Source organism: Lolium rigidum, chromosome 1, assembly GCF_022539505.1.
Source record: "Lolium rigidum isolate FL_2022 chromosome 1, APGP_CSIRO_Lrig_0.1, whole genome shotgun sequence".
Taxonomy (NCBI): domain Eukaryota; kingdom Viridiplantae; phylum Streptophyta; class Magnoliopsida; order Poales; family Poaceae; genus Lolium; species Lolium rigidum.
This window is the reverse complement of record NC_061508.1, coordinates 335762479-335784470: the sequence shown is the minus strand read 5'-3', so window position 1 is coordinate 335784470 and position 21992 is coordinate 335762479. Positions and strand designations below refer to the sequence as shown.

The 21992-nt window shown below is 39.4% G+C and overlaps 1 protein-coding gene and 1 pseudogene across 1 annotated transcript; both read left to right on the top strand.

The window, feature by feature from the left end:
• Nucleotides 1–5564: 5564 nt before the first annotated feature.
• LOC124684425 (peroxisome biogenesis protein 1-like) lies at nt 5565–13989 on the top strand. Its single transcript, XM_047218741.1, has 17 exons — nt 5565–5765; nt 6325–6498; nt 6923–7022; nt 7097–7558; nt 8199–8786; nt 8951–9042; nt 9204–9277; nt 9900–10119; nt 10291–10384; nt 10782–10936; nt 11378–11584; nt 11721–11921; nt 12279–12323; nt 12432–12493; nt 12916–13033; nt 13540–13839; nt 13939–13989. Exons 1-17 carry the CDS (start codon nt 5565–5567, stop codon nt 13987–13989), a joined length of 3144 nt encoding a protein of 1047 aa, XP_047074697.1.
• Nucleotides 13990–16221: 2232 nt separating this feature from the next.
• Nucleotides 16222–17742, top strand: LOC124663752 (annotated as a pseudogene).
• Nucleotides 17743–21992: the final 4250 nt, after the last annotated feature.

Here is a 21992-nt window from a genome sequence, read left to right as displayed (position 1 = left end):
AGTATGCGATAGAAAGTACTATATTATATTTCCACCATTTATTGTTTAGGTTTACTTGAGCAATGAACATACGATGTTTAGATCATTCTGATGGAATGTAAAATATATTTTCTTAATAACTTATGGTCAATTAAATAGTAAGAAATTGGATTCTACTTTTATCTGATCTTTGTATCTATCATTCTTTCATTTGTTGTAAAAATATAAGACATTCTCATGTTATTCTGAAATAAATGACACATAGATATTCTATGCAACTTTTACCATTTTTATGTTATTAAATAAATAAGTAGTACCTTTTTATCTAAAATTTATCGATCTTACTTTTTTTCATGTTTCAGTAATATATTTTACGCATCAATTACGGTAGCTAATTCACAATTATTTTCTAGTACGACTTTTACCTGACACATGGTCCTAGCTCCTAAGTAGTTTAGGTTGTATTTTGTGTTACATATATAACCAATTTTTTGCAGGATTTAATCAAGAAAAACAATAGATAAAACAGGACTAGAAGTAAATGAAACAAACTAGACATGATATCTATCAGTTAGTATGGTAAAAACAATTCTAAGCCTAATGCCAGAATAAGGAATTGCAGCATATGATCTCGATAGAAGGATTAGGATGACATGCGGGACAACGGGAAAAAAATACAATCGCATTGCCTAGTAATTTAAGTTTATTTTAAATTTATGCCCCAATGGCGTGGTTGAACTTCTTGAACTTGTACTATATATCGATATTTTAAAAGATTGTTAATGTTGGGTTTAGTTCCACATCGGTTGTGGAAGAAGGCTAGGAGTAACTTATACGGCTAAAAGAGTGACACCTTTAACATGCTAGTTTCTTGAGGGGAGAGGATACAAAGTCTGATGTACATCCGTGTGGTGTCTGGCTAGGCTAGTTGGTGGGTCGAGACGCTCGTGTAGCGGGGCCTAACAACCGTAACTATTGGTATCAGAGCTTAGGTTCTCAGATGCAAATTGCATGTGTACTCGTGGTGGCGGTCATGGCAGTGGGTTGGAAACGTTGTGCTAAGCGGGCTAATGGTGACCGATGTGTGAGGGAGAGAATCGTTGTGTTTAGTCCCACATCTATTGTGGGAGGAGACCAAAAGCAACTTATAAGGCTAAGGGTGACCCTCCTAATAGGTTAGGCTTAGTTTGGCATCTAAGTTTTTCTAAAACTAAAGTATTGTAAAATTGTAGTGTTTTCTACCTAGGCAACAAATACTTCAGTTCTGGAAAAAGAGGTCAAGACCTCCTTTTCTATACCTCAAAATTAGTGCAGTTTTGCGCATTTTTCTGAAAAAAAACAAAGTACAGAAAACGGTATTTTTTGCTTAAATCAACACCTTAAAGTATTCAATACCATGGTATTTTTAGAAACGAAAGTATTCTTAGAATACTTCGGAAAAACGTTTGCTGCCAAACGCAGCCTTAGTCTTTTGGGGAGAAGACCCAAAGTCTGATGTAAGTCTGTGTATTCTTCGTTTGGACTGGTTGGTGAGCCGAGACAACTCTTGTAGCGTGCCCAACAATTGAAACAGTTAAAATTGATTGAATGGAAATAATATCTATTGATTTTTCATATGTTTTTCTATTTTCTTTTTGTAAATTTAATATTTTTCCATTAAATTTACATAAAAGATCAAAGTTTTCTTTTAGAGAGACATAAAACGGCTTAAATATCTAACGCATAGAGCAAACTGTCTCGAGGAAGTTCATTCTGTTGATTTAATGTGCACATGCTGACTAGGTAACTAGGATCCACGTGTGCGAAAAATGGGAAAACTACTAGGGGACGAATCTTGGAGGATGCAAACTCACTGACTTTTCAAATAGCTAAGTTTCTTCTTTTTAGAGTTTATTACTTTAACAATGAATTGAAGATATTTTAAGATATGCCACGGCCCTAGCAATATTAAGCTATACTAGCACAAAAGCCCGTGCGTTGCTACGGGTTTATTTTAAGATTCAACTACTTCGTGTAATCTAGTGTCCCTTGTATTTCTCACGCCGGCTAGTGCCTTCATAGTAGCAAGTGATGCCCTTATCTTCCACGGCCACTATCAACCGGTGGCGTGTTGATATTTTTTAAATAGGTAAATATGTTGTTATGTTGCTACTGATTGGTTTCATTTATTAATAAATATTATGTAGTAAAAAAATAATTATACTATTGAATATGAGTTTATTTTTAATGTGGTAATGGAGGTGCAACTATATTATAAATAATTAGCTTGTTCTTTTGATTGGGTTCGTGTCACCCTAAAAAAGTTTCCTTTGGCCGTTCTCCTCCACCATCGAGAATTGGTGGTTTTCATCCACATAAAACGGCATGCGTAGGATTTAACTTCTTTGACGACATTACGACACGGGATGCGGCATAATTAGCTTGTTCTTTTGATTGGGTTCGTGTCACCCTAAAAAAGTTTCCTTTGGCCGTTCTCCTCCACCATCGAGAATTGGTGGTTTTCATCCACATAGAGCGGCATGCGTAGGATTTAACTTCTTGGACGACATTACGACACGGGATGTGGCACTTGGCGGTTATAAACACCGATGCACACATCTAATAGTCATGCTTGCGCTAGTTTGGCTAAAAATTCGTTAGAATTAACTTCGCCGGGAGAGTGCATAGGAGTTTTTTTTTCCGCTCGGCACATGATAATTTGCCGAGCTAGCGCTAGCACTACATGTACACATTAACGCCGCGTCCCATTATAAGCCGGTGCAGCCTAGGTGTCGTGCCAGCTGTGTGTGACCAGCATAAACAAACAGCCAAGAATGGTATACCCCCAAGTTTGAAATAATTGCTTAAAAATAGATATATCTATAAGCAGAGGGAGTATTTAACTTTCAAAATATTATGCTTACCGCACAGCAGGTGTAATCAGTCTAATTAAAGTTTGCGCTGTGGCGCTGTGTTTAGATTCATGTAACAAGTGTGAAACGTGAAAATAATTATAATTTTTTTTGTAGGATGTGGGCCATATTGAAGAGGGAGTCGTGCGTCTGTCTTTGCTTTGCCTTCTGACTCCCCATCCCATTATACGCGGCGAGAGCTGGAGGGCCGGCGCCCGGCTCAATGCTCCGATCTGTCGGCACATACCCTCCTTCCTTACCTTCTGGCTCGACGAAGGCTCCTACGCGCCGCTGAGCGATTCCTCTTTTCCTCTCTTCCTTCCGGTCAATTTCTGAGATTTTTCCACACATTTTCGTTTTCATATCCTCAGAGTGCTCTGCCCTCTATCTGCCAATGCGGCTACCCAGCACTTTTCGAATCATATCTTAGTATCGAGGCTCGTTGATTTCAGCTAATTCAACGTATATAAATCGGCTAAAATTGTTGTAATGAAGCGAGGTGGGAATATTTAGCACAGAACATCTAGGCGTGTCTGGTAGACGGAACTTCATAAGGGGCTTTTTGGTTTTGGCCCATTGATGCGGACCAGGCTCACGAACATACCGAGGTGGCCAGAGCCGGGAGGGAAGGAGCATACGGGGCTGCAGGCAGTGTTGGGGGTCAGACTGCGGTGGGCAAAGAAAAAAACGAACCGGTACATGGTTTTCTGCTATAGTATGTAATTTGGTGGAAGGGTAAAACGGTCCAAAAAAAGCGTTGACGAAAATTTTGCAGAAATCTTAGCTCCTTTATTATTAGGTATAGATTTGAAATTCATGTTTTAGCAAAGTGCAGTCAAACCTATACACCGATCTGGTCGGTGGGTGCAACTTGCCGCAGACCCCGACCAGACGTGGGCTAGGCCCATTAGTCTTATACTTCCTTCATCCTTATGCTTAAGATTTTTTTTTTTGTTGAAAAGTCGAATCAAGTAAAGTTTGACCAAACTTTTAGAACAATCTATCAACAAATATAATATCTTCTATATATTTTATTATCTATTTAATTATATTAATTTTATATTTTGCATGTTAATAATTTTTAATAATATAATCCAGCTTTGGGATGGAGGTAGTACTTAGTTTGGTTCTCGTTCCCTTGTTCGCTCGGTCTTCCTTCCCTCGTTCTGCTCCATTTTATTTCTATCTTCATGCAATATTTTCAAAATCTGCACAATCTTTAAAAATGTTTAAATTCAAAAAATGTACCAATGTTTTTCAAAAATTTATTGAATATTTTAAAATCTAAATATTTTTTTAACCTGAGCAAAAATGGTTTAAAAAAATATTTGAACTAATTTTAAATTTTAACAATTTTCAAAAATGAACAATTGTCAAATTAGGACATTATTTAAGTATGATTTTTTCTGAATTTGAACAATTTTCAAATTCAAACCCTTTCAAATTTAAACAACGTTCAAATTTGAACGTTTTATGAAATTTAATAATATTTAAATCTGTAAAATAAAAAAGAAACATGATAAATTTTATTCCTGGGCTCGTCTATATTTAAATTTCATATGTAAAATAAAAAAACATGATAAAAAAGAAACAGAAAAGAAAAGAAAAGAGAAGAAAAATGATACCTGATTTGTTTTGTTCCTGGGCTCGTCTATATTTAAATTTTATTTGATTTGTTTCCTGTTTTCTGGATTTTTTTTGCCGAAAAGACCCAAAGCAGGCTAAAAGGCTTAAACGGCCGGACCTGCCGGTTTACCAAGGTGCTATGCGTTGCGAATGCAGAACTCGCTGAGCATGTCTCTTGCTCAGAGGAGGGAAATGCGAGAGAGTGGCTGGCAGCGATGATGCAGTCACTAAAACAGGATGATCAAACAAGAGTGTTTGTCACTCTGTGGGCCATCTGGCATGCACGTCGGAAGGCTATCCACGAGCAGATTTTCCAAAGTTCTCTCACAGTTCATATGTTTGTGGAGAATTTCGTCTCAGACTTGAACCTTAGTGAGCAGGAGAAGAAGAAACAAGCACCGGCCAGGCATGTACCAACCAATGAAGGATGAATCCCGCCACCGAGCGGCATGGCGAAAATCAACGTCGATGCAACGGTAGGGAAGAACTCCATAAGGGGTGCGGCGGCCGCAGTAGTCAGGAATGAGCTTGGAGAATTTCTTGGAGCATCGGCGACAATCTTCAAAGGTCGTACTGATGCGGAGACCCTCGAGGCCTTAGCTTGCCGGGAAGCTGTCGAATTGGCAAGAGATTTGAACCTACATAGGATCAGGGTGGCTACAACTGCCAGAATGTGGTGCGAAGGCTGGAGGAGCGATCGCTGGGCAGGTATGCACATGTCATCCAGGAGGTTTTGGCAGCGCGTTCTGATTTCAATGAGCTGTCTTTTAGTCAAGAACGAAGAGTTTCAAATAAAGAGGTGCACAATTTTGCGCGTAGTGCAGTGTTTGAAGAATTTGGTCGTAGAGTTTGGCTTGTAGATCTGCCTGAGGGCCTTTGTATCCCTGTTCGAGTTTAATAAAGGCGGATCCAATTCCCTCAAAAAAAAAAAAAAAAAAAAAAAACTAAAGGAAGTCCCAAGCCGAGCGAGTCCTGGCAGCAGCTCCGAGCCCTCCGTCTCCGTTCCGTACGTCGCCGGCCTCCGCTGATCGCTCAGCTAGGGGTTTGCATCGCACGGCGAGAAAGTCCATGGAGGTGGTGGTGCGTACGGTTCCTGGAGTCCGGAGCTGCTTCGCCGCGCTCCCTCTCCCCGTCATCCAAGCGCTCGAGCGTACCGCCGCCGCCGGCTCCCTCCCCGCCGTCCTCGCCCTCGAGCTGCGCACCCCTGACCGGGCGCGCTGGCGCCTCGCGTGGGCAGGCGCCGTCTCCGCCTCCCCCAATGCGGTCGAGGTAAAAAGTCGCCACCTTTAATATCCCCAAGCAGGACGGAGGGTCAATTTTGGTTACAGTTATAGTTCTTACAGTTTATCTGTGTTTTCCATGGCAATGTGGAGTTTTTAAGTTCACGCCCGGAATTCTATACCCTCGCATTGTGCAAGAAAAATCTTAAGCGATGCAATGTTTGCATCACTTTCAGTTTCGCATCTTCAGTTTTACCGTCCGAAATTCTGAACCAAAATCTTGAGAAGAAATATGCAGGCTCTAGAAATCTCTCATCAAACTAGTGGACTGGTAGTGTGGTTGAATTGACGTTGCTGCTTCTTTATATTCTCACGAGTTTCAGTGTGCTTCTTTGCTGTTTGTTATTGCAACGCATGCAAATCCATCATTGCATTTTCTTGGCACATATTAGATGTTCAAATTTCTAAAGATAATGTAAATGCATACTGTTCTTGTACCGACATTTGTTTTGTAGAAAATTTGCTTTCATGGGTAATAAACCATGTGTATGTACCCCTCTTTCCAGAATCTGCATTGCCATCCATGTTCACGCACATTCTTATTTCAGGTTTCTCAGCAGTTTGCTGCGTGTATTTTGTTACCTGACAATACAAAAGCATCGCTAAGTGCTGTTTCTGTGTTGCCAAAAGCCAAATTTGTTTCCGTCGAGCCAGTAAGCGAGGAGGACTGGGAAGTATTGGAGCTTAACTCAGAACTGGCAGAAGAGGCCATTTTGAAACAGGTAACAACATGTTGGTTGATGCACCTTAACCTTTCACAAGTATTATCACCAAATCAGCATAACGATAAAACTGAACTGAACATTTATTTTGGGGTGTACAAGATGAACATTTAGAGTGCTGCTTGGCAGTATTTTATTTTCTTTGAGACCGTGCTTGATTGTATGTTCTCTAAAATTTCTACACAGATAAATCAACAAATTTGTTAGACCTCATACCATTGCAAACTTGCATACAAAATATTAAATACATGGGAGCCAGCTTTTTATTAGTTGTCCATGAATCATGATAGTCTAGCGTTACATGTGAAATATCATGCAAAATCCCGTAAATAAATTGTAGGTTGCACTAAATCTCCACTTTCTTCTAGCTTTCACTTTCTTCTTCTTGATTTGCTATGATTGATGGCCATTTTTTTTAATGTAGGTTGGTATTATTTATGATGGTATGAAATTCCCATTATGGCTGCACGACCATAACATTGTGGAATTTCTTGTTGTTTCAGCATCACCTAGTAACTCGATAGGTGAGTCAAACCAATTAAGTGTCCATTACCTTTGGTTTGTGTTAACCTTTTTGTTCCCTACTTTGTTTTCGTAGTTCAACTTGTTCCTGGAACTGAAGTTGCTGTTGCACCAAAGAAACGAAAAGATGACTCAGATTCTAATCAGTGTGCCCTTAAACAAGATTCACTCAAAGAACCGCCCCATAAAAAGGCACTGCTCCGTGTTCAGGAAGCGGGAGAGAAATATGTACACCGATTTGAATATAACGGGATTCAACTGGGTGTGTTTGTTACATATGTTGTGCACATACACCCAGATACTGCTGCAAAATTGTCTCTCGGTGATCTCCAGTTGGTCAGTATCACCCCTAAATTCTCGCCAAAGGGGAGTACAGAAAATGCAAAAGGATCTGATCAGCAGATTAAGGGTTCAGTGTCTGGTATAAAGAGGAATAGGCACATCGTTGTCCATATCATATTATCAAATTCTGTTGCTAAAGGGCATATTATGCTTCCTCAATCCATCCGCTGTTACATTGGAACAGGTGTTCATTCATGTAAGTTTCTGTTAGATCCTGATGTTTGTTGGCTTCACCTATTTTTTCAATAATACTATGATCATTTAACATGTGAAGAACATTAAACTTTCTCAATACATCTACTGTTTCAGTTGAATAGGCTGGTATTTGTTTTCTTGTTTCTGTTTTTACTAAATATAAGGTTATACATATACTATTTGTGAGGCATATTATTCTTCTCATGTCCATCCACTGTTTGATCGGTATAGTACAAAAGCTGAAAAACAGAAAACATTATTAATTCATATAAGTTTATTTTAGATTCGGATAGATATCAATGTTCCAATCTTTTTGTTATTATTATCATTTAAATATTTAATGATGGATATATCTTTTATTTTGGTAATATTTTCATTACTGAGTTAACTAAGGTGTGTTGTATCCTGTGCACTTCGTTAATACAAAAGATAAGTTGGCACCACCCTTGGAGGCCTTAATTTTTAGTTAAACAGGTGGAAGAGTTTTCAGTAAAAACTGCTGTACTCTCCAATATTGCTGCAATACAACATAAAGAAATAAGCATTCAAAATAAGAACACAATTTAGCAGAATACTCTACGACTCGTGTTTCTAAACTTTATTTTATTAGGAATGTGCTAATGATTTAAGTTTCTTTGCAGGGGTTTATGTGCAGAGATTCTCACCCATTGTGAATAAGAATACACCGTCAGTAAAAATTTCCCCAGTCTACTTTAAGATGATGGAGAGAAATTCTGAAAGTACCAGTGCATTAGACTGTCAAGAACAGGATAATTATCAAAGGCTAGGCGAGATATCTTCATCTGATCATCCTCCCACGGATGATAAGATCAGCATACCGCGTGGGTTCAATGATATTGCTGCAACTGCGAATGGGGAGGAAAATTATAAGTTGAAGCAGGAGAGGTCTTTCATCAGATCATGGCTTATTGGGCAGCTAAAGGGAATCTCCACTCAGATTGCCCAACTTGAAATAAATACAGTGCTTCTGCCATCTGAAACATTACTTCACTTTCAAGTGATTAATCAAACAAGAGGCAGACCTGTTGATCTCATCTACCTCTTGACGGTTACTTCTGATTTTGGTGTCAAGCACAAGAAAATGGAACCTGTCATGGCAATTGAATATGATATTGATAACTTCGAACAGGTTGTTCAGCAGTTAGACTTGAATAGAGCTATATCGCTTGATTCAACAACGGAACGAGCAAGCAAATATTTTGAAAAAAGTATATCTTCTTTCAGTTGGCTGGAGAACGAATTTTCTGATATAAAAAAGAGTAAGTCCTAATGATCTGTGTCCATCCTTTCATATATCATTTTTTATGCTCCTGGTTACCATTATCCTACTAACAGTATCCACCATCTAACTGAATCTTGGTCCACTCTGTAGGGATAAGTGTCCTTTTATCTTCAACATCTCTAAAAAAAATCAGTAGAATAAACTTCCCTTCCCCAGGAAATGTTCTTATCTATGGCCCTCCAGTAAGTGCACCTTCATACCTCCAAGATTAATTACAATCATTTATGAATCTGGTTCGAAATATTTATTTATTTCGCACTGGAAGCAAATTTATTCTGAATTGTCTTCATTTCTTCTTGTTCTTTTGTACTACTCTTTATTTCTTACTTTTGTATCATTTCAGGGTTCTGGGAAAACAACCTTGTGCAAAGCTGTTGCAAGACACTTTGAAGAACATAAAGAAATTCTAGCTCATGTGTAAGCAACTTAGTTGGCAATATGTCCTTCTCAGCTTGATTCATTTTTTCACCTTTGACTGCCACCAATTTGTTGAGTGGGCTCTCAGTTGGCTAACTGCAGCTGCCCCAGTTGGCCAATTCTTAGTACATCATAATAGTTGAGTGCCACCAAGTTATTCTTTTACTCATATTTTTCAAGTTATATTTTTTTCTCATGGAGCAAAACATGGTACTATACTGCTGGTCAAGTTTTTTATTTTATTTTTCGGAAAAAATTAATGGCGTAGCACTTTAGTGTGGGTAGGAAGCGCCAGATGGTTTCAGAAATGGAACGTAGTCAGCCATCAGAACAAGATGAGTAGTAGGTGTAATTCTCAGTCCTGTGTATTGCTTTAAAGTTGCTATGTTTGTTATGCAAAGTTGTTTTCGTTTACTTTTGGGCAAATTGGTTGAGTGCTTATGTGGTGATGAATAAAACATGTTAAGCCACAGATTAGTTTAGACTGATTTTGTTTTCTTTAAAGAGTGAACAATCTGGTGAACCTGAATTAGGGCTTCATTTATGTTTAAATAAATATGTTTCCACGCCACTAAATATTTCTTTACATGGTATTGATATATGCATGTTTTTTCATATGCAGGGTTTATATAGACTGCTCAAAGTTAGCTATTGAGAATAACAAGAAGCAACTTCAAGCAATTGCAGAGTATATCTATGAAGCTATTGTCCACTCTCCCTCAATTGTATTATTTGATGATCTGGATAGTCTAATTTCAGTCTCCCCGGACAACAGAAAATTTCAGTCCTCTAATTCTGGTGCTATTGCGAAATACTTGGTAGACATGCTAGACGAGTACAGAGTAAGTCTATCCCTAAGTTTTACAATCCTATTATTTCATTTGTCGTGAGAAACAATTAATCAATTCAAAGTATACCTAACTTCTCACTGGATGCAAGAATATGTCATTTTACTGCCGACTACTGTATGTTATTAACTGTTTTTCACGAACATGTCTTCATGCTCTTGTTAGGATAAAAGCCATGGCATGTGTGGATATGGGCCTGTTGCATTTGTGGCTTCAGTTAAGTCACTTAAGTGCCTTCCCGATGAGTTGACTTCCTCAGGTTTTTCTCCCTTTCATGTTCCTCTGATCTAAAGCTCAATCTTTTTTTTTTTTTGAGAATACACAGGAGATATGTGTATCACTATTTTTACCAGGGATCATTTCATTCATTAGACGAATTGTGAAAACAAGCAGTTGCCCTTAGGCATGACAACTAGCGTAGGTTAACAAATACAAGATACGAGTAACCTACTGTACACCTAAGAACACCTATCTTACTATCTCACTTTTGAACACTTTTTTATTATCTTTCTTTATCTCCGCCACAATTGCCATCATGGAAGCCCATGGGCCACTGAAAACAGTCATTGTGTTGCTTGTAGATCAGCCACACCGGGAGAAATTCTAATCATTTTCAAACCATCCATAATTTTTTAACTTCTAACTCTTTATTGCAGGGAGATTTGATCTTCATGTCCAAGTTCCTGGTCTGTCTGTACCTGCGCGTATAGAGATACTTAGGCAGACAATTGGCAAGCTTCACTTAATATGTTCTGAGGAAATTGTCAGTGATATTGCGTTGAAATGTGATGGTTATGATGCATATGATTTGGTAATCTTATTCTTTCATTGATAATGATATATTTCATCTTATGAGTATTTTACAAAGAGGTTTTTTTCTCGCTTGGGATGATCCGATATTAGGAGTCTGTCGTAAACAAATCAAATTTCATTACTTGTTGTTCAGAAACTTAATCTCTTGTGTGAATTAGCTAGTCCATAATACTCGTTGTGTTATCAAACACAGATGTCCTAATGTCGGAACCTGGCTAAACTTTCGAGTTCACATCATTGGGCTGATGGAGTGAATACATAACAGGAGTATGCTTCCATTCTGTTTTTCTTTGTGTGTTAGGTTCATGGGCCTGCCTGAGCTGTAATGCTGTACACTTTTTCTGAGGGTGTTTCTTTTCTTTCTTTCTTTCTTTCTTTCTTTCTTTCTTTCTTGCTTGTGTTTTTGTTTTTCTCATGCCTTCTGACTCTTGTGTTGTAGGAAATTATGGTTGATAAGGCTGTGCTGGCTACTTCTGATCGTTTGCTTGGGTCTTCTAGTGTAAATCTGGTGGAGGAAGACTTCCTGAAAGCCATGAAGGACTTTTCTCCTGTTGCAATGCGTGATATTAGTAAATTTTCTCCTGAAAGTAGCAGTGGATGGGAAGACGTTGGAGGACTTTCCGAAGTTGTAAATGTTATAAAAGAGGTATGCATACATAATAATTCATGGTATTCTCATACTACAAGGATTATATGGATGATTATCTCATCAAAGTTTCATGAAAAAGGAAGACTGAACTAATCTTTGGAGCTTTCTGCTTACTATTGATCTTCATTTGCAGACTATTGAATTGCCATTAAAATATCCGAAGTTTTTTGCTGGGGCTCCCGTAAGGTTGCGATCGAACATCCTCTTGTATGGCCCAACAGGCTGCGGTAAAACCCATGTTGTGAGAGCTGTAGCTGCTGCATATTCTTTACGTTTCATTCCGATCAAGGGGCCAGAATTGATGAATATGTATATTGGTTCTTCTGAACAATATGTGAGGAACTATTATTTTGAATCATCTTTCTTTTCTGAACCAATAAGTAGTACAGATCCTAATTAGTTTACAGAAGCAAAAATGAGTCAAATGATTTATCGTTCCTTTTGCTCTGCATTTTCTAGTGTTTCAGGATATATTAAAGGTTCACCTTAGTATATTGGATAGTTGCATATCAGTAGTCGACAATAAGCTGCTGGTAACTAAAAGTTAATAGCTCCCTGAAAGTTGTTTTTTTTGGGTAATTGGTTCTGATGTTAAAATGTTTGTGCATAGGTTCGTGAAACGTTTGCAAAGGCATCTGCCGCAGCACCTTGTTTACTTTTCTTTGATGAATTCGAGTCTCTTGTACCACAGCGAGGAAAACATGGTACACAAGTTACTGATCGTGTTGTCAACCAGGTAATTGAACTGAGGCCTCACTGCAGCTTGATAACAGCTATGCTACCTAATTGGTTTGCTAAAAAAAACTGTGTGATTTCTTGAATAACATTTTTATAATTTGTGCAGTTTTTGACGGAATTAGATGGTGTCGAAGCTCTGACAGGAGTATTTGTATTTGCTGCCACCAAGTAAGTTGTTGCAAAGGCTGACAGATGCATTATCTGCTACTGATAAAAAAAGAGAACAATATTTGAACCCTCTAAACAATTGTTAGAAAGAAAAAAAGGCTTTCTTCAGTTTTATAGTATTGTAACGTCTAAAATAGAAACATGATATTGATACCTCAATACTGGTCCTGGTAAGCTGTTTAACTCTGCATCCTCGCATTAAAAGCACACAGTAGGGCCATAAGTTGATGCTTAGTTGCGTAACCTATTCAGTTTTAAACAGAAGTAACTTCCCGAAAGATTCAAAGAACCATACTGATTCTCTCACATGTTGATTAGGAAATTGGTTCTAGCTTCCATATTTTTCCCCTTAGCTCAAATTCTGCTATAGAAAAGCCAAACACACATGCTTGTGAAGAATAATTTTGTCTTTGTATACACAGCAAGCCACGTGAAATTGATGCTGCACTGTTACGACCTGGAAGATTTGATCGGCTTGTGTTTTGTGACTTTCCCCAACGGAATGAGCGTCTGGACATTCTCAGGGTGCTCTCCAAGGAGGTAAAGTTTCTATTGGGAAAGCGTATCTCTTATCCCTGTATGTGACATGGTGTCTTCAAAATTACTTTGCTGTTCAACACTATTAGGAGGATTTCTTGAGTCAAACAGTTACCACAGTTTTGCAGCGAGGAATGTTGGAATCATTTAGCGTAGACAGCATATATCAAGTATTCAGCATAGAATTATACCTGCTATCTGGATTGGCTTAGAGGACCACTTTGTGTTGACTTCTTCCTCAAAATAGACTACAAAAAACTGGGAGTTCCCTGCTATTGTGAGACCCATATGATCTTGGAAATTTCAAATGGAGTGACTGGAAGATATAATCCATATCTAGAGAAGTGCAACTATTTCTATCTGAACTGTCAATTGTCACATAGTACATACTTGAGATTTACCTCTGTGGGGTGGTTGGTGATATGTATTCTCCTCTTTACATATGGAGATACACTCTATGAGATTAAACTTTGGCGAGTATTGTTAGTCTGACTTTGAGAATGTTTCAGCTTCCTCTGGCAAGCGATGTCGATCTGGAACCAATTGCATCAATGACGGAAGGGTTCAGTGGTGCTGATCTGAAAGCTATACTCACAGACGCTGGGCTGCAAGCTGCCAAGGAGGCCGTGCAATGCCAATCTGGAGAAGTTTGTAGCAGTACCCCACAAGAGCTGCCGCTGATCACCAGAGGAACTCTCATGTCTGTTGCTTCGGAGGCTAGGCCATCAACATCAGAGGAGGACAGGAGGAGCCTGAGGGAGGTGTTCAACCAATTCTCAACCTCTAGGAAGTCTTCAATTTCCACCCAGGTGCGCCTTCTTTTTTTGCGTCAGTGTAGTTAACTTGGTCCTTTTTTTGTTACTCTGCTTTGCTCTTGTACTAAGATGAGATTTACTATTTGTTTGCAGAGAAGGGAAGTTAATGGCCAGACCCAAAGGGTAGCTGTAGCCGAGTCATGATAAATAGTTAATGTAAACTCTGCCTCGTCCATTGGCATGAGCGCTCCGTCGTGCGGATGGCGTGCGACTCCATCTCAGCCTGGCGTGGGGCTGCGATGAACCGGGTGAATGTTCTAAATTAATCAGGCATGATATATTTAGTTATTAGACGACCCGGATGACGACTCCATCTCGATGATGCATATCTTCACCAAACCGTTATCTCTTCCTTTGTTTATAGGTTGTAGATGCAATATTAACCTACTGAAAACTTCAGGTTTACAGTAAAGATTGAGGGAGAGTGTAAGACTTTGTATTTATACTTGTATAGCCTCTGAAACTTGTATATGTAGTACATGTATTGTACCTTTTGGTGCCCACATATAAATGCGATATGCCACACCCAGAGCGTTGAGCCAGTTCCTCAAAACATGTGTCCCACGTTTAACACTCCGGTAACGTTTAACACTCCGGTAACATTTGCACACGCATCTCAAAAAATTTTGCACACGCAGTGTCGCGCATGCCGTCAGTATCCACCGTTACTTTCAATAAATTTGGGAAAACGCTTCCGATCCGGCGAGCGATCGGTCGTCCTCGCTCGCCCCCATGCGGCTCTATATGTGCCTGGTTTTTCGGCCCAAAACTGGAGTGTTGCTTTTTTTTAAAGAAATCTACAGTGTTGTTTCCAGATTGTAACAATTAGATAATTTTTTTTTTGTAAACTCACACGACATAATTTGTAGATTTTTCTAAGTGATATGTTACGAAAATGTATGTTTCTTGATATGTTGTAAACGCATGACTTTTTTGTTGTAATTATTTGTTATTTTTGGTGTAATTGTTTTAGTCATGGATACTCTTTTTCGTAGAGATGTTGTATATGTTCGTTAGTTTTGTAACAATTACGTATAAAAGTTATAGAGAAAGCATGTCAGAGATGTTGTAATGTTTACCTGGACGTTTGCCATAAATTATTTTGTTGTAATCGCCAATAATTTTTGGTAAAAATAGTTGATGATTTTTGTTGTAATTGGATATATATATATATAATGTGTTATTTTAACCAATTTTTCACAGCCACGAACACATGTTTTTTTGTTGTTATAGCTTTTGATTTTTATTGTAAATGCTGTTATTTTTTGTTGTAAACCAACCTAATTGTTGTTTAACCACTTTTTTTATTGACTATTTGCTTACAATTTTTGTAATTTTTTGTTGTTATAGTACATATATTATATTTTGTAAGCGGAGTGAAAGATTTTGTTGCAATATTATGTATGAGACTCAGATCAGTCATCGAGTGGCAGTTTTATCGTAAATATTGAGAAGGTCAGACCCAAAGAAATATACCCTTTCGGGTTAACTGGGGATGTAAGGGGACTGCGGATTGAGTTTACAAAAAGTAGGGGGGCAAATCACAAAATTCGTGTTACAATTAATTCTGCCCATCGGATCATCATCGAACGACACGGAGGACGACCGATTTTTGGCTCCATATCCGGGGCCCGTTGCGTAGCGTTGCCCGTAGTCTAGTTTGTTTCCTAACTAGTGCACGTGTCCTAGTCATGAGGTTGCCTTGCCGTTTGGCACTAGCACTTGGTGTTTGACTAGGTTTAGTAGGTGAGTCCAAGTCTAAGTCGGTTTCGTATTGCAACCTTGGGTGTGTATATAAGCATACCCAGCTTAGGTCTCTTTTCTTTACTTATTAACTCACCCACAAACCTTGAGTAGTAGTATCAGCTTGTGCCGTGAGTTAATAAGTAAAGAAAAGAGAAATATAAGGCCCTTGGCCCGGCTTTATATATAAAGCCATCACGGCAATCATAGAGTAGCGATACAACACACACCCAACATAAGACTGATGCCTCCAAAGTAGTGATGCCACACATACAAATAAGCAAAGTCTGGAACCAAGATCAACTCATAGATGAAACAGGGAAACTAAAGCGCGTGGAGCAGGCGAGAGCGGCAACATGCAGTCGTTGATGGCGTCAGTGTCCTCCGTCCCGGGTCCACGCATGTAGCCTCCTAACCTCGTCCAGCGCCACGTCCAGCAGTGGTCGGTCCCTCGGTCTGACCAGAACCCTCCAGCTCTGCATGTAGATAGACATTTTGAAGATAGCATCAGCCGGGCTGGAGATGAGAGAGCCCTCAATAGCTAGCTTGTTACGGATGTTCCACAGCGTCCAGCACTGCGCGGCGAAGATAAATCAAGCTATCCTACGGAGTCTACCCGACAAGCCGTTGGCAATGGCGATGAAGTTCGCAGCCCCTGCTGGGTTCCATGAGCAGGAGAGGAGGTCCCTGATTCCTGCCCACATAAATTTAACGATGTGGCAAGTGAAGAAAATATGGTCGCAAGTTTCCCATTCGCCACAAAGGGCACACCGCCCATTCGATGACTCATGTCGCTTGACTAATTGGTCCCCTGATGGGAGCCTCCCTCGGATGAGTTGCCAGAGGAAGACTCGGATTTTTGGCGGAACCCTAGTGCGCCAAATTTCCTTGAAGTGGATGATCGTCCTGCCCCGGGACAATTTGGAGTACATCGAGCGGGTGGAGTACTCCCTAGATTGCTCAAGCTCCCATCGAACCACATCCTCGCCCTCAGAGGCTGGCGAGAGGTCAAAGATTCTGCAGAAGTAAAGAAAAGAGACAAGGCACGTACGGTAGGTGCCTTTGGCAATAAGATTTCGAACCCGTGGGCGAAAACCAACATCCACTATCCACCTTCGCCATGGAAAGTACCTGCGCAAAACGGAGCTGTGCGGTTGGTGCGGCTGATCAAGATCAAAGGCTTCAGCGCGATACTAGACAGCAATGACTGCATCAAATCCCCATGCTGCGTCGATGGCTACGACTGGGAGATCCGTGTCTATCCGGCAAAGAATATGTTCACTGCCAGCGAGTTCGGCTGTCTGTGGGTAGCCGTGGAGCTCATCCTCCTCAATGAACCGCGCGTGTGCAAGGCGGTCCTGGTCTGTCGTGTCGTTGATCCGAGTGGGAATCGAATCTTGAACCTAAAGAAAAGGACAGTGTATTATTGTATAATCCTGTTGGCCAAAATTCCGTGTGGCTCGTGTCGTGCGTAGAAAGGAGCTGGCCGCAGGTTATCTCGAGAATGATACTTTGACTGTGCAATGCGCCATCACAGTGCTCAAGGAATTACCTGAACCGACCATCACGGCTGAAGAAATGGCTGCACCGTCCTACACCTTGAACCAACACCTCGGTGAGCTCCTGCAGAGCGGAACGGGGGCAGACGTCACGTTTCTCGTCTCCGGCGAGTCCTTTCTCGCGCATAAGAACATACTGGCCGCAAGATCTCCCGTTTTCATGGCCGAGTTTTTTGGAGAAACCAAGGAGAAGAGCTCACAAGCTGTTGCGATAGATGACATGGAGGTCGGGGTATTCAAGGCGCTGCTCCGCTTCATCTACACCGACACTGTGCCGGAATTTGAGAAGCAGGAACAAGCGGTGATGGCTGAGCATCTATTTGCTGTTGCTGACAGGTACGGTCTTGACAGGCTGAAGCTCATCTGTGTTGGCAAGCTCTCTAGTGGTATCAGCGTCCACACGGCGGCGATGATGTTAGCTTTAGCGGAGCAGCACAGCTGTTCGCTACTCAAGGCCAAATGTGTGGAGTTCATCCTTGGTGGCCCTGAAATTCTCAATTCTGTGTTGGAGACGGATGGGTACAAGCACTTGGAGGCTAGCTGCCCATTGGTAGTGATTGACCTTCTCAAGTCTGCGTGTTGCAGAAAGATCTGAAGGATAACCATACTACTAAAGGATACTAAAGGTCCAAGTTTTGGTACTATACTAATTTCTATTTGTGCTCATGATGCATGTATTGTGTAGTTGAAACTTGTCCCTGTCTCTACCTAGAATTGAAAACTTGTGTCCATCTATACATGTTTTGAGCAAATTGCTGCCTTGCATTTCCCCTCCAATTTGATGTAGCATGTATTGTGTAGTTGAAACTGTACCTGTCTCTACCTGGAATGGGAAACTTGTGTCCATCAATACATGTTTTGAGCAAATTGCTGCCTTGCATTTCCCCTCCAATTTGATGTAGTACTTTAGTGCCGCATGGTCAAAGATTTGGAATCCAGGCTGGCGGATTTCATGGCGGCCACACAAACGAATAAACTGAACAATATAAAAAAAAGGAAACGCGATGTACCTCAAGATATCCACACCCAGCTCTCATCCGCTTATATTGTTTTAGAGGAACACCGTACAAAAGTAACAAAACCAAGCTTTACACTCTGTTGCTAGAGCTCGAATTCCCACTACAATTCCAAGCCGACTCTAAACTAAGGAAAAAAACTAGCGCGTTAAATGAAATAGCGTGGCCTTTCTTCAAATGCTATGCAAGTTACTTTTGCAAAAAAAGTAAAAACTAACAGGTATAGCATGCAGGGACGGAACTAGGGGAAGGCAAGCTGGGGCCATGGCCCCCCCCTATGCTGATTTTTTGTTGTTGTGAAAATACCCTACAATTTAAGCATATTGGTTCTTAAACTGGCTAGAATTTCCCTAAGTGCCCCGCTCCAACTAAACTGGCGGTTCAGTTGGCCCCCTCCATGTTGTATTCCTGGCTCCATCCCTGATAGCATGTATATAAAGGTGATGCTCCTTGAGTACCGAGTCATGATTCCCATGGTAAAAACCCAAGGTCTGCCCTTCATTAGTTATACCTGTTAATGATCTTCGTGAAGGCACGGACTTTCTCTAAGATGAAAACTCAAGATATTCGATCGGATGATGACAACTCTTGAACATTGTTTTTTTTTTTGAGACGGTACTTTTGGAGAATCTCTTTTGTAGTCATTGCGTTGTCTTTCCTCGTGGTTAGAATGTTGTTGTCGCGAGTATTTAATCATCGCAACGAGACTTGTCTTTTCTTTTTCTATTATTTTATTTTAGTCTTGTATGGATGCATCTTTCATGTCTTAGGACGTCTATTTCGTGTAGAGGCTAGGTGAAATTTGTATCTTCGTGATATTAATATATTTTCTTTATGAAAAAAATAATAGCTACTTCTTCTTTTGATGCTCTAAGCAATTTTTTTTATTTTTTACCATTTTATTTTTCGCTAATTCTTCTTTTATTTAGCTTTCTTCAAAATATGAAATATCCTCCAAATCTGGCTGTATTTAAAAAATGAAATTTTTTCAAATTTCGGCAATAGAAAAACATTCAAATTTGAACATTTTAAAATTTGACAGTTTTCGAATTTCAACATTTTGAAATTTCAACAATTTCTAAATTTGAGCATTCGAAATTTGAAAAAAAATCAATTTAAAACAATCGAATTTGAGTTTTTTAAATCTCATCGTTTTTTCAAAATTGAATGATTTTGAAAATAATTACATTCTTAAATATGAACCTTTTATTTTCTAACAATTTTAAAAATAATATTATTTTATTTGAGCAAATTGAAAAATACATAAAAAAGGAAAAGAAAGAAAAATTGAACCATAGCGATAAACCAGCTAAATCGACAAAAAAAATAGAATAACCGTGGAAAACCGGCAAGAAAACCAACTGTCGATACTAGAAAACTTGTCCTATGCGGTGTGTGAGACATATTGGTATTCTAGTGGTAAAGACTATGTTATCTATTATGTGGTATGATTTCTAACTCATGCGGCGCCGGACGGAGGAGATAGGCCAGCGGTGGGCTGATGACCGCCGTCACCAGCGCGAGGAGTGGGGGGCACAACATCGTGAACGGCGGGAGGCGATCGAGCGCCGGCGGCGGGAGTCGATGCGTACAAGCACATGGAGGCTAGCTGCCCATTGGTGCTGATTGACCTTCTCAAGTCTGCGCGTTCCAGAAAGATTTGAAGGATAACCATAGTGCTAAGGGATGCTAAAGGTCCAAGATTGATACTATAGTAATTCCTATTTGTGCTCATGATGCATGTATTGTGTAGTTGAAACCTGTCCCTGTCTCTACCTAGAAATGAAAACCTGTGTCTATCTATACATGTTTTGAGCAAATTGCTGCTTTGCATGTCCCCTCCAATTTGATGTACACAGTACTTTAGTGCTTCATGGTCAAAGATTTGGAATCCATGGCGGCGGATTTCATGGCGGCCACACCATCGATGAAACTGAACAATAGAAACCAAAAAAGGAAATCGCCGCCATCATCGTCAACAACTCCTCCTTGGTGTGGGGAGGAGTATATTCATCACCATCTTCACCAACACCACCATCAGCACCATCTCCATCTCGAGATCCGACGTCATCTCTCTCATAATTTGTGGTAGATTGAACCCTAGATATTGATTAAGTGTTGTGGGCATCCTTGTGCTTGGTATCTTTTCATTATTTTGTGGTGAAGTTATACTTTTAGATTGTGTTGTAATTCATACCCCACAGATCATGATTATGTTTGACACTTGTGAGTAGTTCCTATTGCTCCTGGGGGCATAGGATCTGAAGGATAACCATAGTGCTAAGGGATGCTAAAGGTCCAAGATTTGGTACTATACTACTATTTGTGCTCATGATGCATGTATTGTGTAGTTGAAACCTGTCCCTGCCTCTACCTAGAAATGAAAGCTTGTGTCCATCTATACATGTTTTGAGCAAATTGCTGCTTTGCATTTCCCCTCCAATTTGATGTAGTACTTTAGTGCTGTATGGTCAAAGATTTGGAATCCAGGCCGGTGGATTTCATGGCGGCCACACAAACAATGAAACTGAACAATAGAAATAAAAAGGAAACGCAACGAACCTCAAGATCCACACCCAGATCTCCTCCGCTTATATTGTTTTAGAGGAACACCGTACAAAACCAAGCTTTACACCCTTCTCCAAACGCTATGCAAGTTACTTTTGCAAAAAAGTAAAAAGTAACATGTATATCATGTATATCAAGGTGGTGCTCCTTGAGTACCGAGTCATGATTTCCAGGGTAAAACCCAAGGTCTGGCCATCATTACTTATACCTGTCAATTATCTTCATAAAGGCACGGACTTTCTCCAAGGTGAAAACTCAAGATATTCGATCGGGCGACGATAACTCTTATACATTGTTTTGTTTTTGGAGACGGTACTTTTGGAGAATCTCTTTTGGAGTCCTTGTCTTGTCTTTCCTCGTGGTTAGAATTTTGCGGTTGCGACTATTTCATCACCGTGACGGGACTTTTGTTTTCTTTTGTCTCTTCTTTTATTTTAATCTTATTTGCATGCATCTTTGATGTCTGTGGATATCTAGTTCGTGTAGAGGCTAAGTGAAATTTTTATCTTCACGATATTAGTACATTTTTTATCGAAAAAATATACTACTTCTGTCCATAAATAGATGTCTCAGATTCATCAAAATTTGGATGTATGTAGACACTATTTAATGTATAGATACATCCAAAAATATACTACTTACTATTTCTGTCCATAAATAGATGTCTCAGATTCATCAAAATTTAGATGTATGTAGACACTATTTAGTGTATAGATACATCCAAAAATATACTACTTCTTTCGGTGCTCTAAGCAATTTTTTTTTTGTTTTTTACCTTTTTCTTTTTCGCTAATTCTTCTTTTATTTAGCTTTCTTTATAATCTGAAATGTTCTCCAAATATGGCATTATTTCAAAAATGAACAATTTTCAAATTTGGGCAAATTTAAAACTAAAAAACATTCAAATTTGAACATTGTGAAATTTGATCAGTTTTTGAATTTCAACATTTTGAAATTTGAACGATTTTGAATTTGAGCATTTTGAAAAAATGTAAAAAAATCGAATTTGTGTTTTTAAAAAGACTCATCATTTTATAAAACTGAATGATTTTGAAAACAATTACATTCTTAAATCTGAACCTTTTTATTTTCTAACAATTTTAACAAGAATATTATTTTATTTAAACAAATTGAAAAATACATAAAAAAGGAAAAGAGAGAAAAGTAGAACCATAGCACTAAACCAGCTAAATAAAAAGAAAACCAAAAACAGAATGACTGCGGAAAACCTGCTAGAAAACCAACTCGCCATATTAGAAAA